The sequence below is a fragment of the Diuraphis noxia genome, unplaced genomic scaffold, assembly GCF_037042655.1.
Source record: "Diuraphis noxia isolate RWA-SAM2 unplaced genomic scaffold, SU_Dnox_SAM2 contig0002, whole genome shotgun sequence".
Lineage (NCBI taxonomy): Eukaryota > Metazoa > Arthropoda > Insecta > Hemiptera > Aphididae > Diuraphis > Diuraphis noxia.
The window spans coordinates 61,027,051-61,053,380 of NW_028301712.1; the positions used below are offsets into that span (position 1 = coordinate 61,027,051).

Sequence of the window (26,330 nt, forward strand, 5' to 3'; positions counted from 1 at the left end):
GGGGGTTTACAAAAAAAAAAGAAACAGGAACATTGGGTATGCAAAAATAAAACAAAATTATCAATGCAATAGAAGTTTTTAAAAGCCTGCAATTTTGTATGTAGAACAAATCGTCTGTAGTTTATGAAATTAATAAATACTCTAGATTTGTATTAACATGTATTATATGATTGAATAAAAGCTTTAGATCTATCCCTTCATAGAATGCACATAACTTACAAACATAAAAAATACACTACAAAACCATAAGAATTTGCACTATATTTACAAAAATTTATTTTAGTATATATTAATACACATTTAATTGTTTTTACAATTATCTTTGGACTTAAAAATAACACAAAAGGCAAGTAATTGGGAACTAAATTGAAATTTTAATTTCATTTTTAAAAGGTTACACGTTTGACGAGATCCTCCGAGAATGAAACTAATATCTTACCATAAAAAAAGGAAAAAACAACAACATAATAATATTTAATTAAAATAAGACTGATTATTAGTTCCAATAATTTTGTTTTAAGTTTGTAACAAAAAGAAAAATATGGTTGTTAGTATTATTGATTATGAGCTTAAAAATGTTTTAAAATTACGTAACTCAATCATTTCATAAGGCGAGTTTAGGTATCAACAAATTTACCTAATAACAAAGTTGACAACCTTAGACTGTACTTTTTTTTAAACTAAATACATAAGACAATACAGATATGATGAATTTATAATAGGTTTTTTTTTTTCGGTGTACATAATATATTACCTTAATATGTTTGCGAGTGGTTTGATTGCCAAGGCAGTTTTTGGTCGCACTGAAAACAATAAAAAATTAACAATATTTATAACTACAAACTAAAGCATTAAAAGCCAAGGTCTTTATTTTTGGCAGTTTAATTTCAATAGGTTATAGAATATAAATAATTAAATGCATTTAACATTTTCCCTAATTATCACCACCTTATATATTTACTTAAAAACTACCAAAAATAAAAACACAATTTGGTTATAGTTGATAGTTATAATTAGTAATTACAAGAATATGAAGTCTAATTAGGTGTATTTATTCTTCAGTCACATTTCAAGGTAAATTCTTAAAACGAATAAAATTCACAGTAATCTATTTGAAAGATAGGATAATACCAATATATACACATCAATACTCAAACTAATTCAAATAGAAATCGGGGGGGGGGGGGGAAGGATGCATTTTTTAGAATTTTTATCAATGTAATATATCAACCAATTGAAAATGATGTTGCTGTAAATATTTACACTAGTTTTATTCAAAAATTGTATTTTAACATTATTAAAATAAATAATTATTATTCAGATCAGATTTAACCAACCTGTATGACTTAAAATTTTGATGTTTTATAATAATGAACAAAAATGTCAATTGTACTTCAATGTACATTTAATTTTTAATACAATCTGTCTCACTTTAATCTATGGAAAAAAAAATTATGTTAACAATATTGTACTAAATGAGTGTTGTTAATAATTACATTAGTTTTAAATGTATAGTAATAAGCAGTGCTCATAATTTCATAGATTTGTATATCAATGTTACTAAGTTGTATTATTGCTAGATGACATAGAAATCCATTTCAAGGTGCCATGATTAAATATGTAGTCTTATTTTTCATATTTAGAGGTTTTTTGCTTATTTGGTATATTTAACTATATTTCTATTTTATTGGGCATATTATACATGATTTTGATGTTCCTATTGATATTATTATATCAATATGCATTTTTTTTTATAGAAATAGTATGAAAGAATCAGCATTAGTCGAAAAAAAAATTAATGGATAATTCATGTTATTTTAAAAATTGTTTATGATTTTTTTTTATAAGCATTTTTTAAGTGCATAATTTTAGATATTTAGTTCATATAAATGCATAAATGCATGCTCATATAAGCATTTTATAGTGGGCTGGAGGCTAAGCCCTCCCTAAACTTTGTTTAGTCACCCAAAAAACTAATACCATACATATTTTACATTATACATGCCAATAAAGGGTCAATTTCTGTTGTAACTATGCTTGACTTAAACTTTACTAATCTGCAATTTTTGATTTACCAATACATTTAAGTGATGCTAATTGTTAAAATAGGAAATTAAGTATGAAAAATAAATAATTGGACGATTTTGATACAATTCCAATTGAATACAAATTTCAATAACTCATTATAAAGTGCTTAAAGGACTTTAAAACAACAAACTTCAATACTAACTGTTAAGTTAAATAATGATTTTTAACAACCCAATAAAAATTAATTCACAAAAACTTATCTTAAATCTACATAAATTTCCTTTACCTTTTACACTATTTCATTTGAAGGTTGCCTGGAAGTAGTCGATGAAGAAGGGTGATTTGGACTGTCTGGATTAATATTCTCTGGAGTAGATGGACCACCACTAGCTGCAGATGCTTCATTTCCGCTTCCTAAAGAATCTTTTAAATGCTTGGGTATCAAAGCAGATTTCAAAGGCCCAGCTGCACTCAATTCTAAAAAAAAAATGTAATAGTTAAGTATGACTTAAGTTAAGCCAGATATAGAAATATTGAAACATTATTTAAGAGCATACTATAGCTGCATAATGTGCTATCTCCATTTAACAAACATAAATATATAAAACACTGATAATTTATCACATCTATTACAAGTTAACAAAATAAAGTTGGTTCTACAGAATTTAAATTCTTAAATTATTTTTAAGTGTTACATTGTTGTACGATAGAGATAACACATGCAGAAATTGAGTTATGTTAAAAGAAAAATGAAATAATTTTTGAGTTTAAATGATAGTTAAATTAATGACATACCTAATTGTGTAAAATTGAATAGTGGAGGTAATGATCGTCCATTTGGTAATCTATGGAGCGGATCTCTTAGCTCATCGAAAAATGCATGAGCACAAGCTTGTAACGGAGACACCCTAAGTGATGGAGTGTATTCAAGTAACACTGACACCAATTCTACAGCTTCTGCTGGTGTCCGCATACGGAAAACCTTTACAAATGACGCCTTTAGGTTAACACATAGAATATATGCTTCAAACACACACTTCATTATAGTTAAAATATTAGAAGAACAACGGCATAAATTAAATGTAACAATTCAAGAGACATGTTAGAGCTCTAATTTTCTTTAAATTCTACAGTAAACTTTCAAATATAGCAGTAATAACCACAAGTCGAATACCACTTTTACGAGCAAATACTTAATTTGTTTTAAACTTATCAAAAGAATAATATTTAATAAATTATTATTATATAAAACTGAAATTATTTTAATAAAACATTAAAATTTATTAACTAATAATCAGTCTTGTAACCTCTGTATGCAAATTGTTAAGACTCTTTTAATATAAAGAGTATGTCAAAAGGTTATAATAATTTAACAAGAAAAACTGGTTAGATATTCAAACTGTCTCATAGTCATTTTTCGACTTACTCTAATTTTTTGATGGACATTGCTGTTTTTTGGGAACGACATGCGTTGCAGCATAAACTGCAAGGTACAATATGTACGTTAAAAATAAAAGTATAGATTTTTCACCTCTAACATGTCTTACTAAAAAAATATTAGTAGAAAAATAAACATAAACCAAAAAAAAAAGTGAAAAATTAGTTTTATTATTTGATAGATAAAACATTTGAAACACTCTGTAAATTGAATTTGCTCAAATATTATTTAATGTTTAACTTTTAACGTTTTAAATTTTATACCTTGACTTTCTGAATGTTTTTTTTTATTGAAGAGGATACCATACCCATATGTGTTGGCTCCGTCTTACAAATGTACAACACAGCACATTTTAAGCATACACAAATCTATTTTACTGTTATTTAAAAAAATTAAATTCATTCACCCATTGATGACATTTAAAGGTAAGATTATTATCTAAGGCATGTTGGGGGGCTTTATTGATATTATTATTTTTAAGTTGTCGCCATTTTAAAATGTACCTATAAGAAATATAGTTTCTAAAATAGTAAAATGCCATAACTTGCTTCTTAAAAAAATATCAATATAAGCCTCAGAAATGCCCCAGATAATAATCTTACCTTAAAATTGTATAGCCGGTTCATTCACTCCAACTTAAAAATGTACAGAGCAAAAGTATTATTGTGAACATAAAATGTTTCATGTTGTATGTCTGTAAAACAAAGACGTGTTGTCTTACAAGTATGGCGTCCCTCTTAATATTTTTTTCTTTGAATATTAATTATATGTAATTATTCATTACAATAACATTGTTAAGCAATTATACAAACTATAATACTTAGTATAGTCATTTGTAACATCTAGATCAAATTACTTAAACAAGAATTAATTTAATTTAATTATAAATTTAATTTTTAAATGTTTTGTAGTCAAGAGAACGTAATACTAGCATTTGTTTTAACTGTCTTACAAGTGTTCGCCCTTAAATCGAGTCCTCTGAGATTAAGGATCTAGGTATAATATATACTTCTTCATTCTCATTTAGGCGTCATATTGATTTTATCATTTATAAGGCCTTACAACTTCTTGGGTTCCTATACCACCACACTAAAAAACTGTTAGTTGCCACCCAACTATGGATCGATTATTCAAAATCTTTATATTAGTATCAAAATAAAATGAGTTGAACAATTACAGAATCACTTCCTTAGCTATGCTGGATTCCAACTAAAAATTGATCATCCAAATATTGTTTTCAACCAGTCATGGATGTGCTTAATTTTTGCTCCTTCTAGGTAACTTGTATATAATGATGCCTTTGTAAAAACAATGTCTAGTTTAAATGATAATAATGTTGATATATGGCCTTAATTTAATGTGATTTTAAATAACATAAATGGTTTTGTTTATTTGTAATGTATTGATATTTTGTTATATAACACACTTATGTCATCTAATATTATAACAATTACCTTGACATAAATTATTTCATACTATTATATGTAAAAAGCTGATTGGTGTACATAAAAATAAACAAAAAATTGCAAATTTGCACTCAGAAAAACGCGAGTAGCTTAATTAATTAAATAATATAGTAAATCAACCTACCAACTATGAAACATAATTATAAGATCATTATCTATGTTTGTAAGGGAGTTTTTAGTACGATAGTTCAATTTTTTAACATGTTTCTGTACATCACATAACATAAATCAAAAATACTCAAAACTCACTTAAAAACTGAAATATTATAAAAACTACCATCTACTATATTGTACTCGCATACAACCACAGATAGAGTTCTTACCATTAAGTTTTATAAAAGTTCGATTCACTAACATTTAAACTAACAAAGCTACACCTGCTCGCCATAAATTTGCTAATTTACACACTTATAAGACGGAAACCACAAATTCCAGTGTTACATACTCATAAGTCCAGAGATAAAAGTTTTAAAAATACCTATGAGCAAACTCTAAAAGTAGATATAATTCCTTTAAGTTTTCACATATTAGTTAAATTCAATAAAAATTAAATTCAAACAATGACCTACCTTTGACCAAGGATGAGATTTGATCTGTGGGAATTTGAATTCTGTATAATTGGGATTCATTTCTCTAATCTGTTCTCTTGTTGGTGTGCCAAGGACTTTTATAATTTCCACTAATTGATCAACACCAGAATCTCCTGGGAAAATTGGCTGACCTAACATAAGTTCTGCTAAGACACATCCAGCACTCCATACATCTAATAAATCAATATTTCATTAAGAGATTAAACAATTCAAAAATTTGGATTTTAAATTTAAAAGTTGTATAATCCTAAATTATTATTTACATGCAAAAACAAATTAATAATAAAAATTGGGTTTAATATTAATATTAAAAAAAGGTGGACAAGCTCTGCTTTATAGTAGTATCAACTATCAAGTATGTAATTGTAATGGTAGTGTTATATTTTAATTCAATGATAAACTATTGCATAGGAAAAACGATTCTGACCAAATTTGAATTACCATCAAAGAAACTTCTGAGGAAATTTGTATTACATTTTCAAGCTTTTTTACTAAGCAAAAAAGTTATTAAAAATAATTTGAAAAAAAATTTCAAAACTTGAAAAAATTTTCATGATCATAGCTCAAACACATTAGAAATATTTTAAAAATGTTACCGTATACAAAAATGTTACTATTAATATTTGGTGAAAATCTTTATTATTTTAACTAAAAATGATAAAATTTGGTTGATTTTACATAACAGGATCATTATTCTTGTTATGTATTTATGTGGTCAAAATGATATTGGCGCCAGGTTCCTTATATTATAAAAAACTGTAACAAATAATTAACTTTCAAAAACACTTCACTAAAATATTGGTCTTGGATTATCATATAAAATAAAAAGGAATAAATAAAAAATATATTCCATCTAAGTAATTAATATGAACACAATAGTTTTCATCAACGATGATGAATAAATCAATAAAAATAAATAGATAACATTATGTTAAGAAATATTCTTAAATTAATAATGATAAGTAATATTAGTACAGATTAACATAGTTATTTTATAGTATTGGTGCTAATTTTCATAAAAGTTAAGAACTTTATATTTAAAGAAGTTTAAGAAATTTTGTTTTTATACATCAAAATAAAAATTACCAATTTTTGTAGTGTAATCTATAGCACCGAATATTAGTTCAGGTGCTCGGTAGTATCTTGAACATATGTAAGATACATTAGGTTCACCCTTGATAAGAGTCTTAGCACTGCCAAAATCACACAATTTCAATACTCCTGTTTCAGGGTTTAATAACAAATTTTGAGGCTTAATATCACGATGACATATGCCTAATGAGTGAATATAAGCCAAGCTTCGGAATAATTGGTACATGTACAGCTATAAAGAAATTAATTAATACCATTTATAATTAGCATTATTTTTCATTAATAATTTGATAATATTGTTAAAAAGCAAACCTTAATGTAGTTGATCGGAATTGTTTGCCTTAATTTGCTATAATGACGAGCAACCTTATATACAGTATCTGGTATGTATTCCAAAACTAAATTTAGATAAACTTCATCCTTCTAAAATAATCAAACATTAATTTTAAAAAATAAATAAGTACCTAAATCTAGGAAGTTAAATAATTTTAAATTTACCTTGTCACCACTTGAATAAAAGAAGAATTTCAATTTCACTATGTTACAATGGTCTAGGCGTTTCATTATTTGTAATTCACGATTCTAAAATAAACCATAAAATTCATAGATGTATAAAAAAAATATTAACCTGAAATAAAGATAGACCTAAGATAGACCTTAAACAAAATCTTACTACGGAAATACTTATATGCCAAATATAATAGTGCTTAAGTTAAATGTAAAAACACCATAGTTCATAGAGTGTAAAAATTCCTCAAGGAAATCAAACATTTAAAAAACACAATCAAAAATATATTATCATTTAGATTTAAAATATAAGTAAGGTAACAAATTAGAAGAACTTACTTTAAATCTTTTATCTTGAAGGACTTTTTTAATAGCAACCATTTCTCCTGTATCACATAATTTGGCTTGGTACACAACACCAAAACTTCCATTGCCGATAACCATTGTGTCTGTATACGACACCTCCAAGGGTCGATCTGGTCCCTGGCAGGGATTTGCCACAACTGTAGTGACTTTACTGCCATCTTTACCTAAGATAAATAAAAAGCCACGAAATAAAATTAACATTATTGCAAAATGTTTAAGTGTACCTACCAAAATAAAAAAATAAACAAGACCAAAACAAAAACATTTTAATAAATATTTATATTAAATGTTTCTTTCACCAAGAAATTATAGGAGGTAGATTATCATTAGTTTAATTCCACAGAAATAGATTCAACTGCAAAATATTTTTCTAAATTAACTTTAAACCTAATACTAATGTAAAACCTTTAATATTGATATTGAACCAACTAAAATATTTAATTATTATCTTATTAAAATAAATTACTAGCTAAAACTAAAATTACATTTGTACAAATATTTAATTTATTAAATGTATTATTATTTATAACAGGGACTATTAACTGTGGGACAATTAATGTTTGACAAATAAATAAACAGCAACAAGTATTATAAAAGTACAACTAAAATGATTTACGAAAAAAAAATTTATGATTTAATAATTTTTATATGAGTAGATCCATTAGGTGATGTACTAAAATTAAAAAATGTACTATTTAATGTAAATTTTGTTCTATTAGAAATTTATGAATAATAAATTAATAATAATGATTAATTTCTAAATGTCTCGGAATCTACCTCAAAATAACTAATAAATATAAAAATTTAAAACAGTTTAATTAAACTCATAGATGGATTTTATTGAGTATTATTTGCAATAAAATATATTATAATAATATATTATTATAAATGTTAATCAGTTAACTAATAATTTTTAAGAATAACTCATAATAAAATTAACCTACATTTTAAGTTTCTTGGAGTACAGTACTTATATTAACCACCTAAAATTAAGTATGATAATTTATTATTTGTCTGTTTTAAAATTGAACCTTTAATAAAATTAATTTTTAGTTCTTATCATGATTACGAAATATTTTATACATTTTTAAAATGAAACAAGTTCAGCAGAACAAACGCAATTATTAAGATAAAATATGTAATGAGAAAACATTATACTAAAGATAGAATAATTGTTCTTAGAACTTAAAAGCTTATACCTAATCATTTATTTTCATTGAAAATTTTATCATTACATATAAAAAATATATAAACTAAGTTTGATAAAATTATTCCAATGATTTTAAATATGCCAACTTAAAATTTAAAAATGACAAATATTGACTTAAAATTATTCAGTTAACTAATGAGATGACTTTGAGATCATAGACAATGTAGAAAGAAAACATAATAAAAAAAATGTTCAACTAAGTTTAAGTTCGATAAAAAAACAGTAAAACCATTACTTAACTATTATTTTTAATTGAGAATTTATAATAGATTGTTAATAATCCATTTTAAAAGGTAATAAAAAAATGAATACCTTGAAGTCTTATACGTTCAGAATTTGCTACCGCAGTTGGATTCCAAATAGGAACCTCATCATTTATTGAAGGATCTTCACACGGGAGATGTAAATCCATCACTACTTAGCTTACTAACATTTTAAGCCAATGTATTGACATTGAATTGGAAAAAATGTCAGTCATTTCAAAATTAACTTGGCACAATAAAAACAACTAACCAATATATTTATAGATTCATTAAAGGTTATTTATTTAAATGAAAATTTAAAATTAATAAATTTTATTCATTAAGATACTTAGGTAAGATGGGTGTAACATTTTAATACCTGAATAAGAATCAATTTAATATTTTGTAGGTAATCTAGATTTTAATTTTAAAAAATATTTTACTAATAAATAATATTTTTTATTTCATAACAAATAATAAATTGGTAGATATTGTAAATATTGCATTTATTCAATACCAATCTAAATAAGAAATGACCTATTTTTAATAATATTTAATCAAACTATAATAATTAACTGTATAAGTGGGTTTAATGTAGTCATAATTAATTAATTTGTAATTTACATAAATGTGATATGAGAAAATATACAGGAGCATATAGGTAACTGGTAAGTATATTCATAGATGCATAACAATTATTATTTACCTATATTTTTATGTAACTTTTAGAATTAGCATTCTATTATGAAATAAAAATACCAAAAACCTAATAAATAAAAAAATTGTAAGTAGCGATACTTTTTTTTATTATTATTTAATTAGAATATTCCTATTTCATCTGTTTACAAGATAAAAACAATAAGTAATAAGAATGACATTATGATAAGTATATAAAGCATGAATAAGACGAAGATACTGTTCATTAATAGAACTTCAGTAAACTTCTTATTAATTATTTTAATAATTAAACCTAAATAATATATTATGAAGGTACCTATCCTTCTAAACATTTTATTTTTATTATAAATCAATATTTACATAATATACAGTATTCTTATACTACTATGCCACCTATGCTGACAAAACTGCAATTCTCTCACCTGGTAATGGTCCTGTAGAAATTGTACATTTTTTACAAACACATTTAGATTTAATAGACAAATGGTCATCCAACTGGAAAATTAAGATTAATCCTGACAAATCAAAATACCTTGGCGTCCTATTTGACAAAAGATTGATCTGGGGTCCTTATATAAGTCAAAAAGAAAAATTCTCAATACACGACTCCACTTACTTCACCCAATTCTGAAATCAAAATTACCCTTCCACACAAAAATAATCATCTACAAATCTTTATTATGGCCTATCTGGGCTTATGCAAGCCAAATCTGGGGATGCGCTAACCATCTCAAATACGTACCCTCCAAGCCTTCCAATCTATCACTCTCCGCATTATCTCTTCTGCACCATCAAATTCCACACTTCAAAATAGAAACAGAAAATCAATTAACCACAAAACTTTATAAAAAATGTCACTTTAAATTACAGTCTCACTTTAACCCTTTAATCGCTGAACTTGCTTCCAACTCACTTCTTAGTAATCCCCCACACTGTCTAAAGAGAAAATGGTGTCGTGATTTATTGAATGATTGATTGTTCAAACCATTTAATTTTAATTTATGTTAAGTTAATAATTAATAAATAAATAAAATAATGTTGGGTTCTATCACTGAATGGCCTCCCTCATCATGTGTTCAGGTTATAAAAATGTTTATGTGGGTGTTTATGTATGTATTTAAATTTGCTTATTATACCTTGTACCTAGTATAGATTGTAAATATTCTTTTTTAAATAAAAAAAAAATACATACAGTACACAGGGTGTCCCACGAAAATCTGACGAATTAAATAACTTTTGTTCTAATCAATATTTTTTTTAAATTTCTTTCAAATATAATTCCGAGTATAATTCATAGACACTTGCGCTACATTTTTTATTTTTTATTTTGGTACTTGTTTTTTATCGCCCCGCCATAAATAAAATATATTATAATAGGTACAATAAAAAAATTTAAAAAAATAATAATAAAAATTTACAAAGGAGGCCAGAACTCAGAAATATCTTTTTATTATTACATTTTATTAAGCCAGCAACATACTAATATAATATTATTATTTATTTGATATTATATTAGTATGATATAAAATGTCTCGCAAAGTGTAGTTATCTCCTAAAATATTTACCAAAATAGATCATCTATCATGAGCTAAACACGATAACTATATGCAGGGTGATAACAAATAAGAATGGCGGGGAGATAAATGTTATACGGTGTACTGGCGGGGCGATAACAAACAAGTACCTTTATTTTTTAATACCTTTATTTTATTTATTTTTTTATTAAAAAACTTAAAAATTGACAATTTTTTTCAAAATATTCAATATAGCCAATTTATAAATCTGATTTTCAGAAAAGTTTATAGATACGATGTAAACACTTATTTAAGTTAAATCACTGTTTTTTTACAATTTTTTTAAATATCAATATTTCCGTTAAGTAAATTACGATCTAGTTTATGTTAGATACATTTCAATTTCAAATAATATAAATTTTTTTAAAATATTTTAAAAGAACATTTTTAAATAGGTGCATGTTAAAATCTAATAATTTTTTTATAGTACCTATTTATTTTAATAATATGTGATTTATAAATTATAAATATTATATTTAAAAGAATTTTTTTTAAATATTGATAAGAACAAAGTTATTTCATTTATCAGAATGTCAGATCTCTGGGACACCCAGTATATTTATGTTAGGTATATACTGTATACTATTGTCTTTTACGTACCTATCATCTATTCCCAGATTTTCTATAAACATTTAAAATAGGTACCATATTTTAAAATATAAGATATGTACAACTTTATTTACCTCCAATCTAATAAGTGTTACATACCATGAAAGAAATTATTGAGAAATTACTAAATTTGTTTGCATAAGTAAGTACTGGTAAATACATTTTTTTTGTGTAAATAAACTTTCAAATGTTATAAAATGAATTGAAGTTAAAATAAAAATGCAATTAAATTATAATTATCAATGGGATTAAAAACAAAGAGTACATTTTCCTTGAAATTTTCAAAGTAGAATATTTTAGTTTAATTAGGTTATTTATAGGTATTTACAATCAAATTTAACTAGGAATCTCGCTAGGAATACACATATTGCTAAATTTATTCAATCAGTTATAATAATGCATAATTCAAAATTTGAAATTACAATACATGTAGGTAGTAGGTATTACACGGATAGTAAGTACCATAATATGACTAATGAATAATAGTAGGCTTAGACTGATTTTTTAATTGTGATAATAATTAATATTTTATCTAATATAGTTAGCAAATGACACATTTAAATACATTATTTAAACATTATAATGGTGAATGTTTTTGTAGCTATAATTTAATATAGATCAGAACTGATTCCTTTGTCAGAAAAATAAATATTAACCAATCTCTTAGTAAGAAATTATGCCCATAGAAAATGCCTGAAAGTATTGTCACATAATGTTCATTACAGTTGATTAACTTGCCTATTTACTATCAGAAATTGCAAGTGTTCTTTTCAACATATTAAATACATTTTATTGAAAAACAAGGAATCATTAATCCACAAATAAAATACCTACCTAGGTACTTATAAATTATAAAACAAGAAATTGAGGCTGAGGAATGTAGATATATAATAAATAACATGCATGATAGATTTATCAAATTACCTTGAAGTTTTCAATAGATAGGTAGAGACACAGAATAAATTCTGTGGAAGCATATCATAAATAATTAGTAGAACTACATGGGTGATAGGGATGAAAAACTGTAATATGGCCAAAGTAGATATCACTGATTTTTTATGTTTTATTTAGTTGCAGAATACATCTTTCTATCTACTTTAAAATATCTCTTGACCACTTTGAGAATGAGAGTCAGTGAGCGTATAGCAGTAGATTAGGTATAAGTAGCGTCAGTTAGCTAGTCAAGGTGACATGCTGTCGTTGTAGGTAAGTATTTCGAAAATGGTAATATAAAATAAAGTAATTTATGGTGCTCACAATGGTAAGAGTTCAAATGTATGAGTGAATGTGTGAAAGAGCGTGCAATTACGTACTTATGACTTTAATTCCGCCCAGAGGAGGATTCGGAGAAGTCTTATTTCCTTCAGCAAAGGAAGTGGTCCTAGGCCTTCCGCTCATGTCCACCGGCGAGTGGTGTGAAAATCGTCGTCGAGTTCTCTCCTCGGAGAAGCTCTTCTATCAACCTTCGTCGTCGTCGTAGCAGACAGCAGTCGTCGTCGGCGTCGTCGACCTAATGTGCAGGCTGCTCTTCGGTTTTACATAATTCGTAAGAACTCGGAAGTTCGGCGTAAACACACATACACACGGGTGGTAATGGAAAATGTGTGCCGCACAAAACGAAACGAGAAAAGGAAACGTGATTTATTGCTCTGCACTTTTTTTTATTGATAAAAAAAAAAAAGAAGAAATTTTTCTGATACGCCTATCTGGCCTGGTTCGCGGCCCACATACTACGCTAGCGTACGCTACTACCTGAGGGTAGTGGTGGCGGCGGCAGAGCAGCACATTGGAAAACAACGATGGACTGTACGCAGTACGCGCACACACACACACACTCAAACACAGTACACACTACACACACACACACACACACACACACACACACACACACACACACACACACACACACACACACACTGGCGCGCGCACAAGCAGACCGCGGCTTGGCGTTAACGGACCAACTAAACTCCCGACCACGGGAGAAACGGACGAGAATAATATATTGAAATTCGACTTTTTTCGACGAGAATCTATACTAAATTTGAGCGGCCCAAATTGTGCGCTTGTCGTCGTCGGCCGTTAACGAGCTTTCGCCTCGGGTCGTCCGTGTTATCGTAAATCTTTTTTTAATCACGAGTCCGACGCGACTGTGTCTCCATTTTGGAAACGACGTCGGACGCAGCACCAGACATTGACCCAATCGGAATGGTTAGGGGGACCCCCCGACCCGCGACCGCGGCTGACACACCACCACGGCCCGCGCACGCCACCGCACAATGTCGAAAACGTGACTGTGACGTCAGTCTATTGCGTAGTAGCAACTATATACTATACAGCGGCGCCACCGACTCTCGCGCGCGAGCACGTCGGCGGCGGGCCCGTTCCTCCGCATTTCCAATATTTCCATATTTTACTCCTTTCGTGTACGGCGATGAGCACTTGCGACACGAAACGTTCCGCGGTCAAAAAACGACCGGTCCAGTCGGGCCCTGTTTCCCCTGTTTTTTGACATTTGTCGAAATCATCAGCTATCCGCCAAAAACTAGATATCGATCTGTTTATCTCGTAATAAATATTGTAATCATCTCTAAACGCAATTATTATTATTGTCACGTCGGCGCGCAGGGTCTTCTTGCCGATGTCTTTCTCGCCGTTCGATCGGAGAGAACTGGAACAAACGTAACCTTAAAACCGCGTTCATGGATAGAAAAATAGTGTAGAAAAATCACCACTTTCCACCGAAATTGGAGTAACAACTCCAAAAAAGGCTCGCCGACATGTGCCTTTAATTATAACATTTTACTTGGAATTTTAGTATTAACGTTTGTATTTTTGATAAAACGATTTACTACCCAGTTTATATTCCACCAAATCGTATTCATTGGCTCGATTGTATTATAAATTATTATAATAATATTTTATATTTGAGTATGTAATTATTTAATAATAATATGCAAAGGGTATTGGTATTAGGTATACGTAATTGAACTTTATAAACTGTATTTTGAATTTTAATATCTAGTTAAAGTTATTACAACTAAAATGTCTATAACTCCCAATTACCCACATACAAATGTTAACTCTATAATAACAGTGTTCCTATATGACGTTTAGTTAGATCCATTGATAAATAATATATAAATCCATAGTGTAAGCGTGTTAAATTTATCTAAACTATACATATCTATGCGTTTTAATAACATTTTTAAATTAAAAACTTCAGTTCGTTAAGTACATACATTGATTAAACATATAATTTTATGATATATTTGTAGGTAATATATGTTAAATTTAATCAATGATAATAATACTAAATAGCAGAGTGGCAGAGTAAAACTTATCTATTGAACAAAAGTCCCAATCGTAAGAAAAACTATTTTCACCCACGTGTTCATCTACCACGTGAAATATAAATAGGTACAGCATTGAAACTAACCATTTTTATAAAGGGAACTTGATAGTAGGCAGATACAGAACTAATAATATGACCAAGAAATAATAGGTAGGTACTGAATAGTTTAATCATCCATTTGACGTCTGTAGACATATTAAACATCCAACCATAATTTGTAAAATTCTGAGGATGACACAAAATTGTCTTTAAATGATTTAGGTAGGAAATTACTAATTAGAGCAGCTGAAAAAAATTAGGACAATATCACACCGTTGAAAAACACCTATAACGTATAAACGTATATGTATTAAAGTACAAGTATATAGATAAAATCGTAAGTGTATTATAGATACAGGGGCGTCATTTCAACTTCTTTATAGTTGGTGCCAAAATTTTTGAAGGCCATTTCAAATCATTACCAGGCCAAAACGCTTTTTTTTGGGGGGGGGAGAGGGGGTCAAGTGGGGAAAAATATTTTAGAATATTGGTATAATATATTTAATATATATTATGTTGAAAATATCACAATTATTACTATTTTAATCTAGCTATTTGTATTTTTAATGCATTTATATTAATACTTATTATGTGGTTACCAGTGATGGTATACTGGTATTTCAACTTGGTAAATAAATTTACAGGTACCTTAATAATAAAAAACCTAACTCAAACTAACCAAGTACACATTTTTTTCACACCACTCAAAATACATATAATACGTATATAAGGTACATGCCTACCTATTATTAGTATTTGTACATAGGCGCAATTTGGGGGGGGGGGGTGCTTGGGGGTATTTTTTTCTTTGGGGGCCAAATTTGTATTGGTTATAAACTTATAAGTTACCTATAACTTATGATTTTATGTCATAGGCATTAGGAGATGATAAATTTATCACTTTGGTAAACTTAAATCTAGCACCCCCATAAATCTAACCCAAATTGCGCCTATGTATTTGTATATACCTTGTAAAGTGGATACCCTTAGTCACAATGGCACATAAAAAAGTTATATAATTAATAAAATATAACACATATTATCAAAATATATATTTTTTTTTTTAATAATGAAAAAATATAAAATAAATGTAGTGAGTAACTTTACATTGAACTATTCTTACAAGTTACCGAGGTATATTATGATATAAATTACCTAATTATTACATCATTAATTATTATACACCTGGGTACCTACAATATATTTTATTGATTAATTAACCATTGAATTTTTTTCCTAGATTTCTAGAATTTCAACGCGAGCATCACTCGTTTTTTTAAAAATAGAACGTGAACGTAAACGACGTTTATATGTATTTTTAATGCTTTTGAACAATTTTTAAGACCCTCAATTTATTTACTATTTAATAAATATATGTATAATTTAGACATGGGCGTTCTTTGGGGGGGGGGGGGGAGTACAGAGTGTACATTTGCACCAACATTTTTTATAAACGCCTTCTTTATCCTGCCAACAATAAATATAAGCGCCGATATACCCAAGTGTTATATATTAATGTATTATAAACATTTTTTTTTTGTGCCATTTAGAACAAGGTAACCCATAAAACAAATTTCAGGTTTAGCTATATTATTTATTTTGAGTGTGCAAAGAGAAAATTGTATAGGTTAGGTTCGATTAAGTACTATTAAGGTGCTTTATACCCATAAATTTACTTAGCAAATACAACTAGCATCGACAATATAATATAAACTCATTAAAAGTACCTAGGTACACATAGTTCTTCAAAAATAGTAATAATATTGTGATGTTTTCATACTAATATAGTAATATAGGTGACATATTAAATAAAGTTTTTTTCACAACTTAAACCCGTGGGGGGAGGGGGGTTATCCGCCCAAAAAAAATCTCCATGTGGCCTGGTAATGATTTGAATGACCTGCAAACATTTTGGCACCAACAATAAAAAAGTTGAAATGACACCCCTGAATTTAGATACTTTCAAAATGTATATGCTTTAAAGGCTAAATTGTTTTTATTTTTGGGTTGAGTCCTATATAAGTTTATGGGTCACATACAAGTCTTCAAATCAAAATGTCTCCGCCAAATAACCAAAGCCCCCAACTCTATGGATCTAACGACACTCTACATAGAGATCTAGCCATTCCAACTGTCCAAAACGTCGCAAAAACTTTCTACGAAAGCACACACTCCAAGTTCCACAGCCATCGTAATAATCCCCTTATTTCCGAGCTATCCACCAACGCTATTCCTGGTGACCCCAGAAGGCGTCTTAAACGTACCTGGTGTCGTGACCTGCTTATCTAGAATTGTATATGCCTCTACCTCCCCTAATCTTATAATCCCATTATTTCTTGCTAACACATAAAATCCTAGCCTAACATACCAACCTTATGTACCTCCAATGGGAAGCTTCTTATCTTCTGTCTCTCAAGCCATGTCACCTCCATCACATACACTTATTGTAAAATAATATTTACAGATTGTGTATATTTAAGTAAATGATAAAAAAAAAAAAAAAAAAAAAACCATAAAAACAAACTAAGGAACTCGTTCTGCGATGTAATTGTAGCTCATTAAAAGTACACAATTTTCAATTTGTAAAAAATATTTTTTTTCATAACTAATCAGGAAAAAGGCGGGTAAGTCGTGGATGTCGCTCTGCTGTACAGTAGGTTACAAGTGGGTTACTGTAATTGATGGAATTAAATTTGAATCCAAATATCCAATGATATTATATCATTGTACACGAAAAACGATTCTGAGCGGAGATTATGAGTTTATTATGAGATTATTATTATAATTATTATTATGAGATTCTGAGTTTATTTGTCTAGGATAGGTATATCATAGATTATTCTAAACTTTCAAATCTAAGATTTAAAAAGAACAATTTTTATGAATTTCTAGCTTAAAATAATTTGCAAATGTTCGTGATTTTTACATATGTTGTCAAAACTCAAACTTTGAATGCTTATAAAAAAAAATTGTGACTATGTATTTCTTTTATTTTGCAACTGCTACTGTGAAAATATGTTAGGAGCCTTGTATTAAATTTTCAGATCTTAGAATTTAAAAGAAAAACTTTTATGAATTTCTATCTAAGATAATTTGAACATTGCCGTAATTTTTGCGTATTTAGGCAAAATTTGAACTTTAAATGCTTATAAAAAAAAATCGTGCCTATGCATTTTTAATACGTTTTAACTGCTATTGTTACAATGTGTTAGAAGCCTTGTATTAAATTTTCAAGCTTTTCTACCGAACACATACATTTTTGTCAATATTTATAGAAAAAAAACTAAAAAAGTCGAAAAATTAAAATGTCAGTAAACATCTCAAACAAATCTAAATATTTTGAAAATGTTATCAAATTTAGAAAATGCCTATATAAACATTCAGTAAAAATTTCAAGTATCTGCGGTCATTTGTTTTAGAGTTACACCAAAATAAAGAAATCGCTAAAAGTGAAAATCCAATGTTGTAAAAATTTAAATTTCAAATGCTCATAAAAATTTAATTTAAAATTCCAGTGGATTTTTTATTTGTGAAAAAGATTGAAAAACTTGTAAGGAATCTTGTATTAAATTTTCAAATCTTAGATTTAAAAAGAAAACTTTTATGAATTTCTATCTAAGATAATTTGAATATTGCCTTAATTTGTACGTATTTAGTCAAAATTTGAACTTTAAATGCTTATAAAAAAAAAATGTGACTATGAATTTATTTTATTTTTCAATTGCTATTGTAACAACATGTTAAGAGTATTAAATTTTCAAGCTTTTCTACCCAACAAATACATTTTTACTGAAGTCAAAAATCGGAGCACTTTTACTGCCCCAAAACGTGATGACAGACACAAAAAAAAAAAAACACATCATAGTAAAATCAATACATTCATCGCTCCGCTCAGAATCTAAAATAAATAAATTAAAAACGTGGAATTTAAATTTTGTGCTAATGTATTATTTTTTTTTTAAGTAAATAACTTAAAAACAAATTATCATAGACGTTTGAAAACTTAAAATTTAAATTAATTTTTTCTATACCCATATAAAATAATATATATTAGTCAATTTTGATTCTATTAAGCTTTTTTTCTATCAATGAGAATAATAAAATTTCACTGAGTCATAACTCATAAGGCTAAAAAATTAATTCTAAATGCCTCAAAAGTTGTTATTTTTATCACTGAATTAAAAAAAATTTAAGCGTAATTCATTGAACGTTTTTAGCAGCTCAAAATTTTAAATTCTGATGTAATTGAATATTTAGGCATAATATAATGATTAGATTATAATTTGAAAGTGTATAGTCAACATTGTTAACTAACTTTTATAATTTTTAGCACATTATATAGTTGTCTAAATAAATTAACTAATTTTGAGCTATTTATATAAACATTTAAAATTTATAGTTTTATAAGTCATATTGTAAATCTTTAACCAAAATATCTATTAATATCATATAATAATTGTTTTTATAAACATTTTAAATTTCAATGAAATTAAATAAATTATAATGATGTTATTTTATTTTAAGTATAATTTAACAGATATTATTATATTTTATCATTTTATATGCAAATGCAATATTTTCAGCAAAAATCAATTTAACCAACTGTATAAAAATTTAAAATATAGGCTTACAATTGTCTTTGGTCAGAATTTTTTTTTTTTGTATTCAAATTAAACACAATCATTATAGTGAATCACTCATTTTGTTGTTCAATCATCTTTGAATTACAACAAAATAACAAAAATTACATTTTGTTTAGTAAGTTATTTCATTGAAATATCTATGAAAAAATTGTGTATGTGTTTTTGAGATTTTAAGATTTTTGTAAGAAAAACTTATAAGAAACCTTGTGGCTTGTATAAAATTTCATTTAATCTGCTCATAAACTAAAAAAACAATACTCCATTCCAAAAGATAATACATATTTTTTTTATTTTTAAAATAGAATATTAACAATCTGTAACATATGCACAATGAGCAAATAGGATTTCTTTTTTTTAGGAGGAAGGTTGTCCTATGACAGAACCCTCATACATCAATGGTGTCAGGGTTTATTAAATCCCAGCACCAACTCCTTTTTAACTGACGGGTGGGATTATTAGGTAGGTTCGCTTCACCCTTATCAGTTGGATGCAACTGTGGGAACAGTTTCAATTTTGAGGTCGTTGTGGAGTGAATTGTTAGAAACATAACAGGGTGCTGAAGTTAGTTAGTAAATGTATAGTGATTGATTGAAATGCTTGTATTGTTTTTGTTTGGGATGGTTTTGAGCAGCCCCAATACGGCCAATAAATAAATTTAGCGCAGCTTTTTTTTCATTTACACTAGTAACCTATTCCATGGTAGGAGATGCATGACGCTGACGGACAAAAACTGGTTGCCACCTGGTGCATTTTCTTTTGGAATGGAGTGTATGATATTATATGCCATTAATTTAATGATTAAAAATATAAAAATACAATCTTATAAAATAAGAAACAAAAATAAATAGTATTTGTTTTAAATTATTAAATGATTCATCAATAAAAATGACATTTTCATAACATATTTAATTATTAACTACTTTAATTTAAAAAATAGTAATAATAATAAATAAATATTGTATAAAATATAATTCAATCATGGAGTAAGTCTTTTAGGATCACGAGGAAACATTGATACTTTTCTTATGTTGTCCAAGCCCAAGTACAACATTACAACTCTCTCCAATCCAATTCCACCACCAGCATGAGGTGGACACCCATACCGGAAAGCGTCTATATAAGCTGCAATCTTCTCAATATCTAAACAAAAATATCAATGATAAACTAAATACAATTATTATTTATTCATGGGCCACCATGATTTTAGAGTAACATACCAACTTGATGATGTTTAGCTCTTTCTATTAAGTAATCAGAATCATGTATCCTCTGAGCGCCAGATAGAATTTCTTCACCTCTCATAAACATATCATAAGAATTAGAAGCAACCTATTTAGAATAGAAACATTAGATAAATTACAGAAATTTAAACAGCTAAAACATAATACAAATAATTACTTTTGAATCAGGATCTGGCATAGTGTAAAAGGGTCGTACAGCAAGAGGAAACTTATCCAAAATGTAGAAATCTGTATCATACTATATAATACAATTTAGTTATGAGTAAAAAAATAATAATATATATTTAATTCAGAAAATGATGATTATACCTTAGCTTTGACCAAACGTCCAAGTAATTTTTCATTTGGTGTTGACAAATCCTCTTCATCACCAATTTCAACTCCAGCCTCGCGAAGCATATTAACAGCCGTTGGAAATTCAAGTTTTAAAGGTGGATCCAAGAATTTAAATGGTTCAACTGGATATTGTTCACATATTGTTTTAATTTCAGATTGATAACTATAAAATTAAAATATATTTACATGCAAATTTAAAATGATATTAAAAAATATTGTGTTATTTTTTAAAAAGAAAATTAGGTACGTTTTGGCTATCATGACTACCAACAATTGGTTAAATTTAACCATTGATATGGACCTACTGTGCTCGCTTAAACAATTTAAGTTGAAGCATTCCTCAATTTCCTATAATGTAAGACCCTCATAGATCAATCATAGTGTAACTTATTTTTAATTCTAAAACTATCCAAGGTAGTTTTACATATCTAATAATTCAAGGGATGTTTTTTTATTTAAATTTTCCGAGTAAGTTTATATGTAATGTGGTTGGATAATTGAAAATTACTAATCATTGCAGACTTGATTCAAAAATGAACAATTAAGTACAATTTCTATTCTATTTCTTTTTTGAATTTTTGAAAAATAAAGAAATATGAAACAATTGAATCACTTATTTTATAATTATGTATTAAGCATTTAAGCTAACTAAACAAAACTGTATATCACCTTTAAAAAATAAAAAATTTATTTTTATTAATTAATTAATTTTATTTTTATACCATTAGTAAATATTATTTTATCTATAAAAAATAGTTTAAGTCCAAGATTAAAAATTATTTGAATTTTCTTTTCTAGTTTGATATTTAAGAATTTAGGTATAAATATCTGTCCGTTCTGTATTCAGTATTTACCCAAAATTTATAATACACCGACACTGTAAATTATAAACATCAATAAATAATTATACTGGGAGTACATTATACTGGTATTAGCCTAGAATGTATTATACATTTTATGTTGCTAATTATTTGTGTAATTTTAATCATATATTTTTCTATTAATGAGTATTAATTACTTATTTAAAATTAATTATATTATATGTACAAATGTATTTACTTGTCACGTAATTCTTTAAATATGTTGGTAAAAAGTGAACCAATAACATCAACTACTTCATGATAATGATACTTAAAAGCCATTTCTAAATCTAAGCCAACAAATTCAGTCAAATGTCTATATGTATTGCTATCTTCTGCTCTAAAAACTAAAGTGAAAAAATATTAGGTAGTGTATGCTATTAAAATATAAAATTAACACATACATAATTTATGGTGGTGATAATAAAAGATAGTTTACCTGCGCCAATTGTGAATACTCTATCAAAGTCACCAGCAATTGCCATTTGCTTATACAACTGAGGTGATTGAGCAAGATATGCAGAGCCTTTGAAATATGATATTGTGAAAACATTTGCTCCACCTTCACTTGCAGCATTTATCATTTTTGGAGTATGAATTTCAACAAAACCCTGTATAAACAAAATATTTAAAAATTCTAATACAAAAAAATATTAAGAGGCTTATCTGCAAATCAAAAATTAATGCATTCCATATAAAAATAAATGTTTATAATAATTAATAATATGATAAAAAAATAATCTTGCATCAAAAAGTTTATAACAAAACTTAACTACATTTAAAAATATGTGTTTAAATATATTCTAAATTCAATTTTCGAATTTGGTTTATTATAAATGAATTATCATTACAGCACAGTATATAATTATTTAATCTAAAGTAATTTTAGGCTTTAATAAATAAGAATACTATTTTTAAATGAATAAAATTATAAAACTTATTTACTTTTGCAGTGAGTAAATCTCGAAAGACTTTACAAACACCAGCTTCAAGGCGGAAAATAGCTTGATTTGCAGGGGTACGTAAATCAATTACTCTATTATCTAGCCTTGTATCTTGGTTCACTTTAATATTCAAACCTTGATCCTAAAAAAATACATTATTTATTATATTAATAATAATATTTATTTATTTATTAATAATATGTTTATAAATTCTAAACATTATTACATATACTTTTTATGCAAATTTAGACAGATAGTGTATTTCAAATAAAGATTTAAAAAAAAATGAAAATATATGTTAGTAAATATAACTTTTAATTGGATATGAAAGGTTATAGTATAGACATATTATAGATAAAATGTAGATAATAATAATAATAATAATAATAACAATAATACAACATATTATATATATATATATTATATTATACTAAGAAACTAATAAAGAAAATCGTACATAGAAAAAAAATGGTAAACATAGGTGAAAAATGTATAAGGTCTATACAGTGATAGCAGACAAATTATTTAAGTACTATAAAAAAATCATCATTAAATGCAAATTATTTATATTTTATAAATGTAAATGTACATAATATTTTACCTCGTCATCCCCTTTAACTGGCCTAGATGCATCTTCAATAAGTAAAGGAAGTTGATTAGCAGACTGACTAACAACCCACAATTCTTCAATATGTAATTCAACATCTTGTTGTGAGCATGATTCAATTTTAGAAGGTGTTCTTGTAACTTTACCTTTAATGTCTACTATAGATTCCTTGTTAATACTACAAATCAAAATAAATGAATAATAACTGTTTTTATTAAATAATTAATATTTGTTCTTCCTTACTTGGAACAAAACTTTACAAATTGTTTACTAATAGTATCAGATACAACAGCTAATACTTGAATAGACCATTGCTGCTGTCTGACAACCATAAAACATTGTTTACCTAAAATTAAACAATGTTAATATGTATAAAAATTAATATTATCTTTTTTTGTTTAATTGCCTTTGGCACGACTAGTGTGAAGTCTTGCACGTATCCAAACACTATTATCAGCTAAAATAGTCATGATGTTTTTTACATTCACAAATACTCGATCAGATACAGAATTTTTTGAACTTTGAATCATTTTTAAGACTCCGTACTTTCCAATAGAGATGTCTTCACTAGATTCCTGGTCATTAATATTTGCTTTCTATTTAAAATAAATAAAAATGTATAAGATTTAAATTTATCTTTGAATCTATCAAAATTTAAAAGTAATCTAATTCATTTAAATATTTAATATAGATCACCCATACAAATTAATCATTATTCAATAATAATTTAACTACTTATGTGAAAGATAATTTTAATTATTATTGAAAAAGTAAAAAAATGAATACAAATATGTCGTTTACTTACATTCATTGTTTTAAATTGTTCCTTCTTCATAGCTTTTGCTGCAAGTTTTTCCTCTTTTTTCAATTGAGATTTTGATTTTACTTGTTCGCTAATAAATAATTTAAAATTAATATCAAAAATAATTACCTAATAAAAACCATAAAAATGTAAATCTTATTATTTAATTACATATACAAAATAAATATAATAATATATAGTTACCTAGTAGGTAAGTATTTTAGTTCCTAACTTAATATTTAAAAATACATCATTGTAAACAATACCATACTAAATACTAATAGGACTGGAGTAATAGAAAAAATCTGAAGATAACAAATAAACCACAAAAGTGGAAACAACAGACTTAACAAAACATACTTATTTTGTGAGATGTCATAAGCAAAGTTACTAAATAATAACATTTTTATCTAGTGATGTGTGATTTTTTTCAAATGTTTTACCCAAATTATGAATAGTTGTAGAATATTATGAATTTAAAAATATATAATAGGTAGGTACATTGATGATAAAATTATAAACAAAATAATTTACCCCTCAGACACTTCAGCAGCACCGCTTTTTGAAGTCATTTTTTAGCTGGTTTACACTGATGTAATATCTAAAAAAAAAAAAAGAATACCTTTATTACCTAATCGAATAACAATAATATAATATATCTATCGTAATAGAATTAACAAAACATAGCACTCTCGACCTTAAAATATACTGTAAGCGATTGCCAAATTTCCAAAACCACAGAAATACTTCACTACCAAAGTGGCTTTGATATTTATAAATTAGAAGTATTAGAACTTAAAGGATTACGCTGAATATGGCAGGCGGCAGCAAGAATATTCTGTAAAGGCATTATCAATTTTATCAACAGTAGATAATAAATATTTGTTTATCACAGATTTATACAGAGTGGTCCATTTAAATTTAAAACGTGTTTATACGTTAACACGTTTATTATTTCAAAAAATGTCATACTTTATGAAAATAATAATACATTATTATAACACAAATTAATGTATTATTAAAATGCCATTTTCAAACAATATTTCTGAAAAAAATAATTATAATTTTTATCGTTTTAGTAGGTGTCTTAAATTTTAACTGTTTCATATGACACTGTGCATATTCATTTCATATGCATATCCCAAAGCGGAATATTATTCCAAAAATTTCAATTTTAAATCTATAATGATCAAATTTCGAATTATTAGTTGTTCCTTAGTAAAATTATGAGCACTCAAAGTTAAAATGAGTGGAGCGATACAGATGTGCAGAGGCATGGGTGGATAGACCTACCGGGCATTTCCCGAGGGGCCCCCTTTCGTATTTTGGTAATGGGGCCTTTTAATATCATGTTTTATCTTTTTTTTTTTCATGTAGGGGCCCCTTTTTAAAATTTTCCGGTAGGCCAAAAATGGCCTATCCGCCCATGTACAGAGATACACAACAACATTGTCATTATAAAAACTAAAGACACCGAAAGAACGCTTAACACTATATTACCTTTACCTTTAACCTTACCCATCGGCGCATTCAAATTTTGAAAACTGATAATTTTAAGCACATAGGGTATAGATGCTCAAAGCCAAGTCTGGATTATTGCAGGTCATGGTGTGCCGTGGTCCCGAGTCCACAACCAATGTTAAACAATAATGGCCACTTGAGTAGTATACGTTTCCAGGGTCAAAACTAATATCATATTATGTGAA

General features: G+C 27.1%; 2 protein-coding genes across 3 annotated transcripts; both read right to left on the bottom strand.

The window, feature by feature from the left end:
* Nucleotides 1-242: 242 nt before the first annotated feature.
* Nucleotides 243-13,950, bottom strand: LOC107163934 (glycogen synthase kinase 3 beta homolog shaggy). Of its 2 annotated transcripts, none has more exons than XM_089220874.1 (9): nucleotides 13,114-13,950; nucleotides 7,461-7,651; nucleotides 7,113-7,196; nucleotides 6,927-7,037; nucleotides 6,609-6,846; nucleotides 5,502-5,695; nucleotides 2,824-3,025; nucleotides 2,315-2,505; nucleotides 243-803 (listed from the first exon to the last, which is right to left on the bottom strand). In XM_089220874.1, exons 1-8 carry the CDS (start codon nucleotides 13,196-13,198, stop codon nucleotides 2,318-2,320), a joined length of 1,293 nt encoding a protein of 430 aa, XP_089077000.1. In that variant the 5' UTR covers nucleotides 13,199-13,950; the 3' UTR covers nucleotides 243-803; nucleotides 2,315-2,317. The 2 variants fall into 2 exon arrangements, with proteins under 2 accessions (XP_089077000.1, XP_089077001.1); XM_089220875.1 differs by having other exon boundaries at nucleotides 2,824-3,010; nucleotides 13,114-13,946.
* A 6,725-nt stretch (nucleotides 13,951-20,675) lies between these two features.
* On the bottom strand, nucleotides 20,676-25,480 carry AspRS (aspartyl-tRNA synthetase). Its single transcript, XM_015511557.2, has 13 exons — nucleotides 25,322-25,480; nucleotides 25,159-25,225; nucleotides 24,628-24,715; nucleotides 24,229-24,418; nucleotides 24,066-24,168; nucleotides 23,817-24,000; nucleotides 23,217-23,357; nucleotides 22,711-22,882; nucleotides 22,471-22,618; nucleotides 21,385-21,574; nucleotides 21,233-21,313; nucleotides 21,052-21,163; nucleotides 20,676-20,974 (listed from the first exon to the last, which is right to left on the bottom strand). The coding sequence occupies exons 2-13, from the start codon at nucleotides 25,194-25,196 to the stop codon at nucleotides 20,811-20,813; spliced, it is 1,611 nt and encodes a 536-aa protein (XP_015367043.1). The 5' UTR covers nucleotides 25,197-25,225; nucleotides 25,322-25,480; the 3' UTR covers nucleotides 20,676-20,810.
* Between the last annotated feature and the right edge of the window lie 850 nt (nucleotides 25,481-26,330).

Excerpts from the sequence above, each read along its gene's own strand:
- AspRS (XM_015511557.2), bottom strand. The coding sequence starts at position 25,196 with ATGACTTCAAAAAGCGGTGCTGCTGAAGTGTCTGAGGG. Across the intron at positions 21,164-21,232 it reads TGCCAGATCCTGATTCAAAA|GTTGCTTCTAATTCTTATGA; the intron begins GTAATTATTTGT and ends TATTCTAAATAG. Across the intron at positions 20,975-21,051 it reads AGCTAAACATCATCAAGTTG|ATATTGAGAAGATTGCAGCT; the intron begins GTATGTTACTCT and ends ATTTTTGTTTAG.
- LOC107163934 (XM_089220874.1), bottom strand. The coding sequence starts at position 13,198 with ATGAGCGGAAGGCCTAGGACCACTTCCTTTGCTGAAGGAAATAAGACT. Across the intron at positions 7,038-7,112 it reads TTTATTCAAGTGGTGACAAG|AAGGATGAAGTTTATCTAAA; the intron begins GTAAATTTAAAA and ends TGATTATTTTAG. Across the intron at positions 2,506-2,823 it reads ATTCAATTTTACACAATTAG|AATTGAGTGCAGCTGGGCCT; the intron begins GTATGTCATTAA and ends TTTTTTTTTTAG.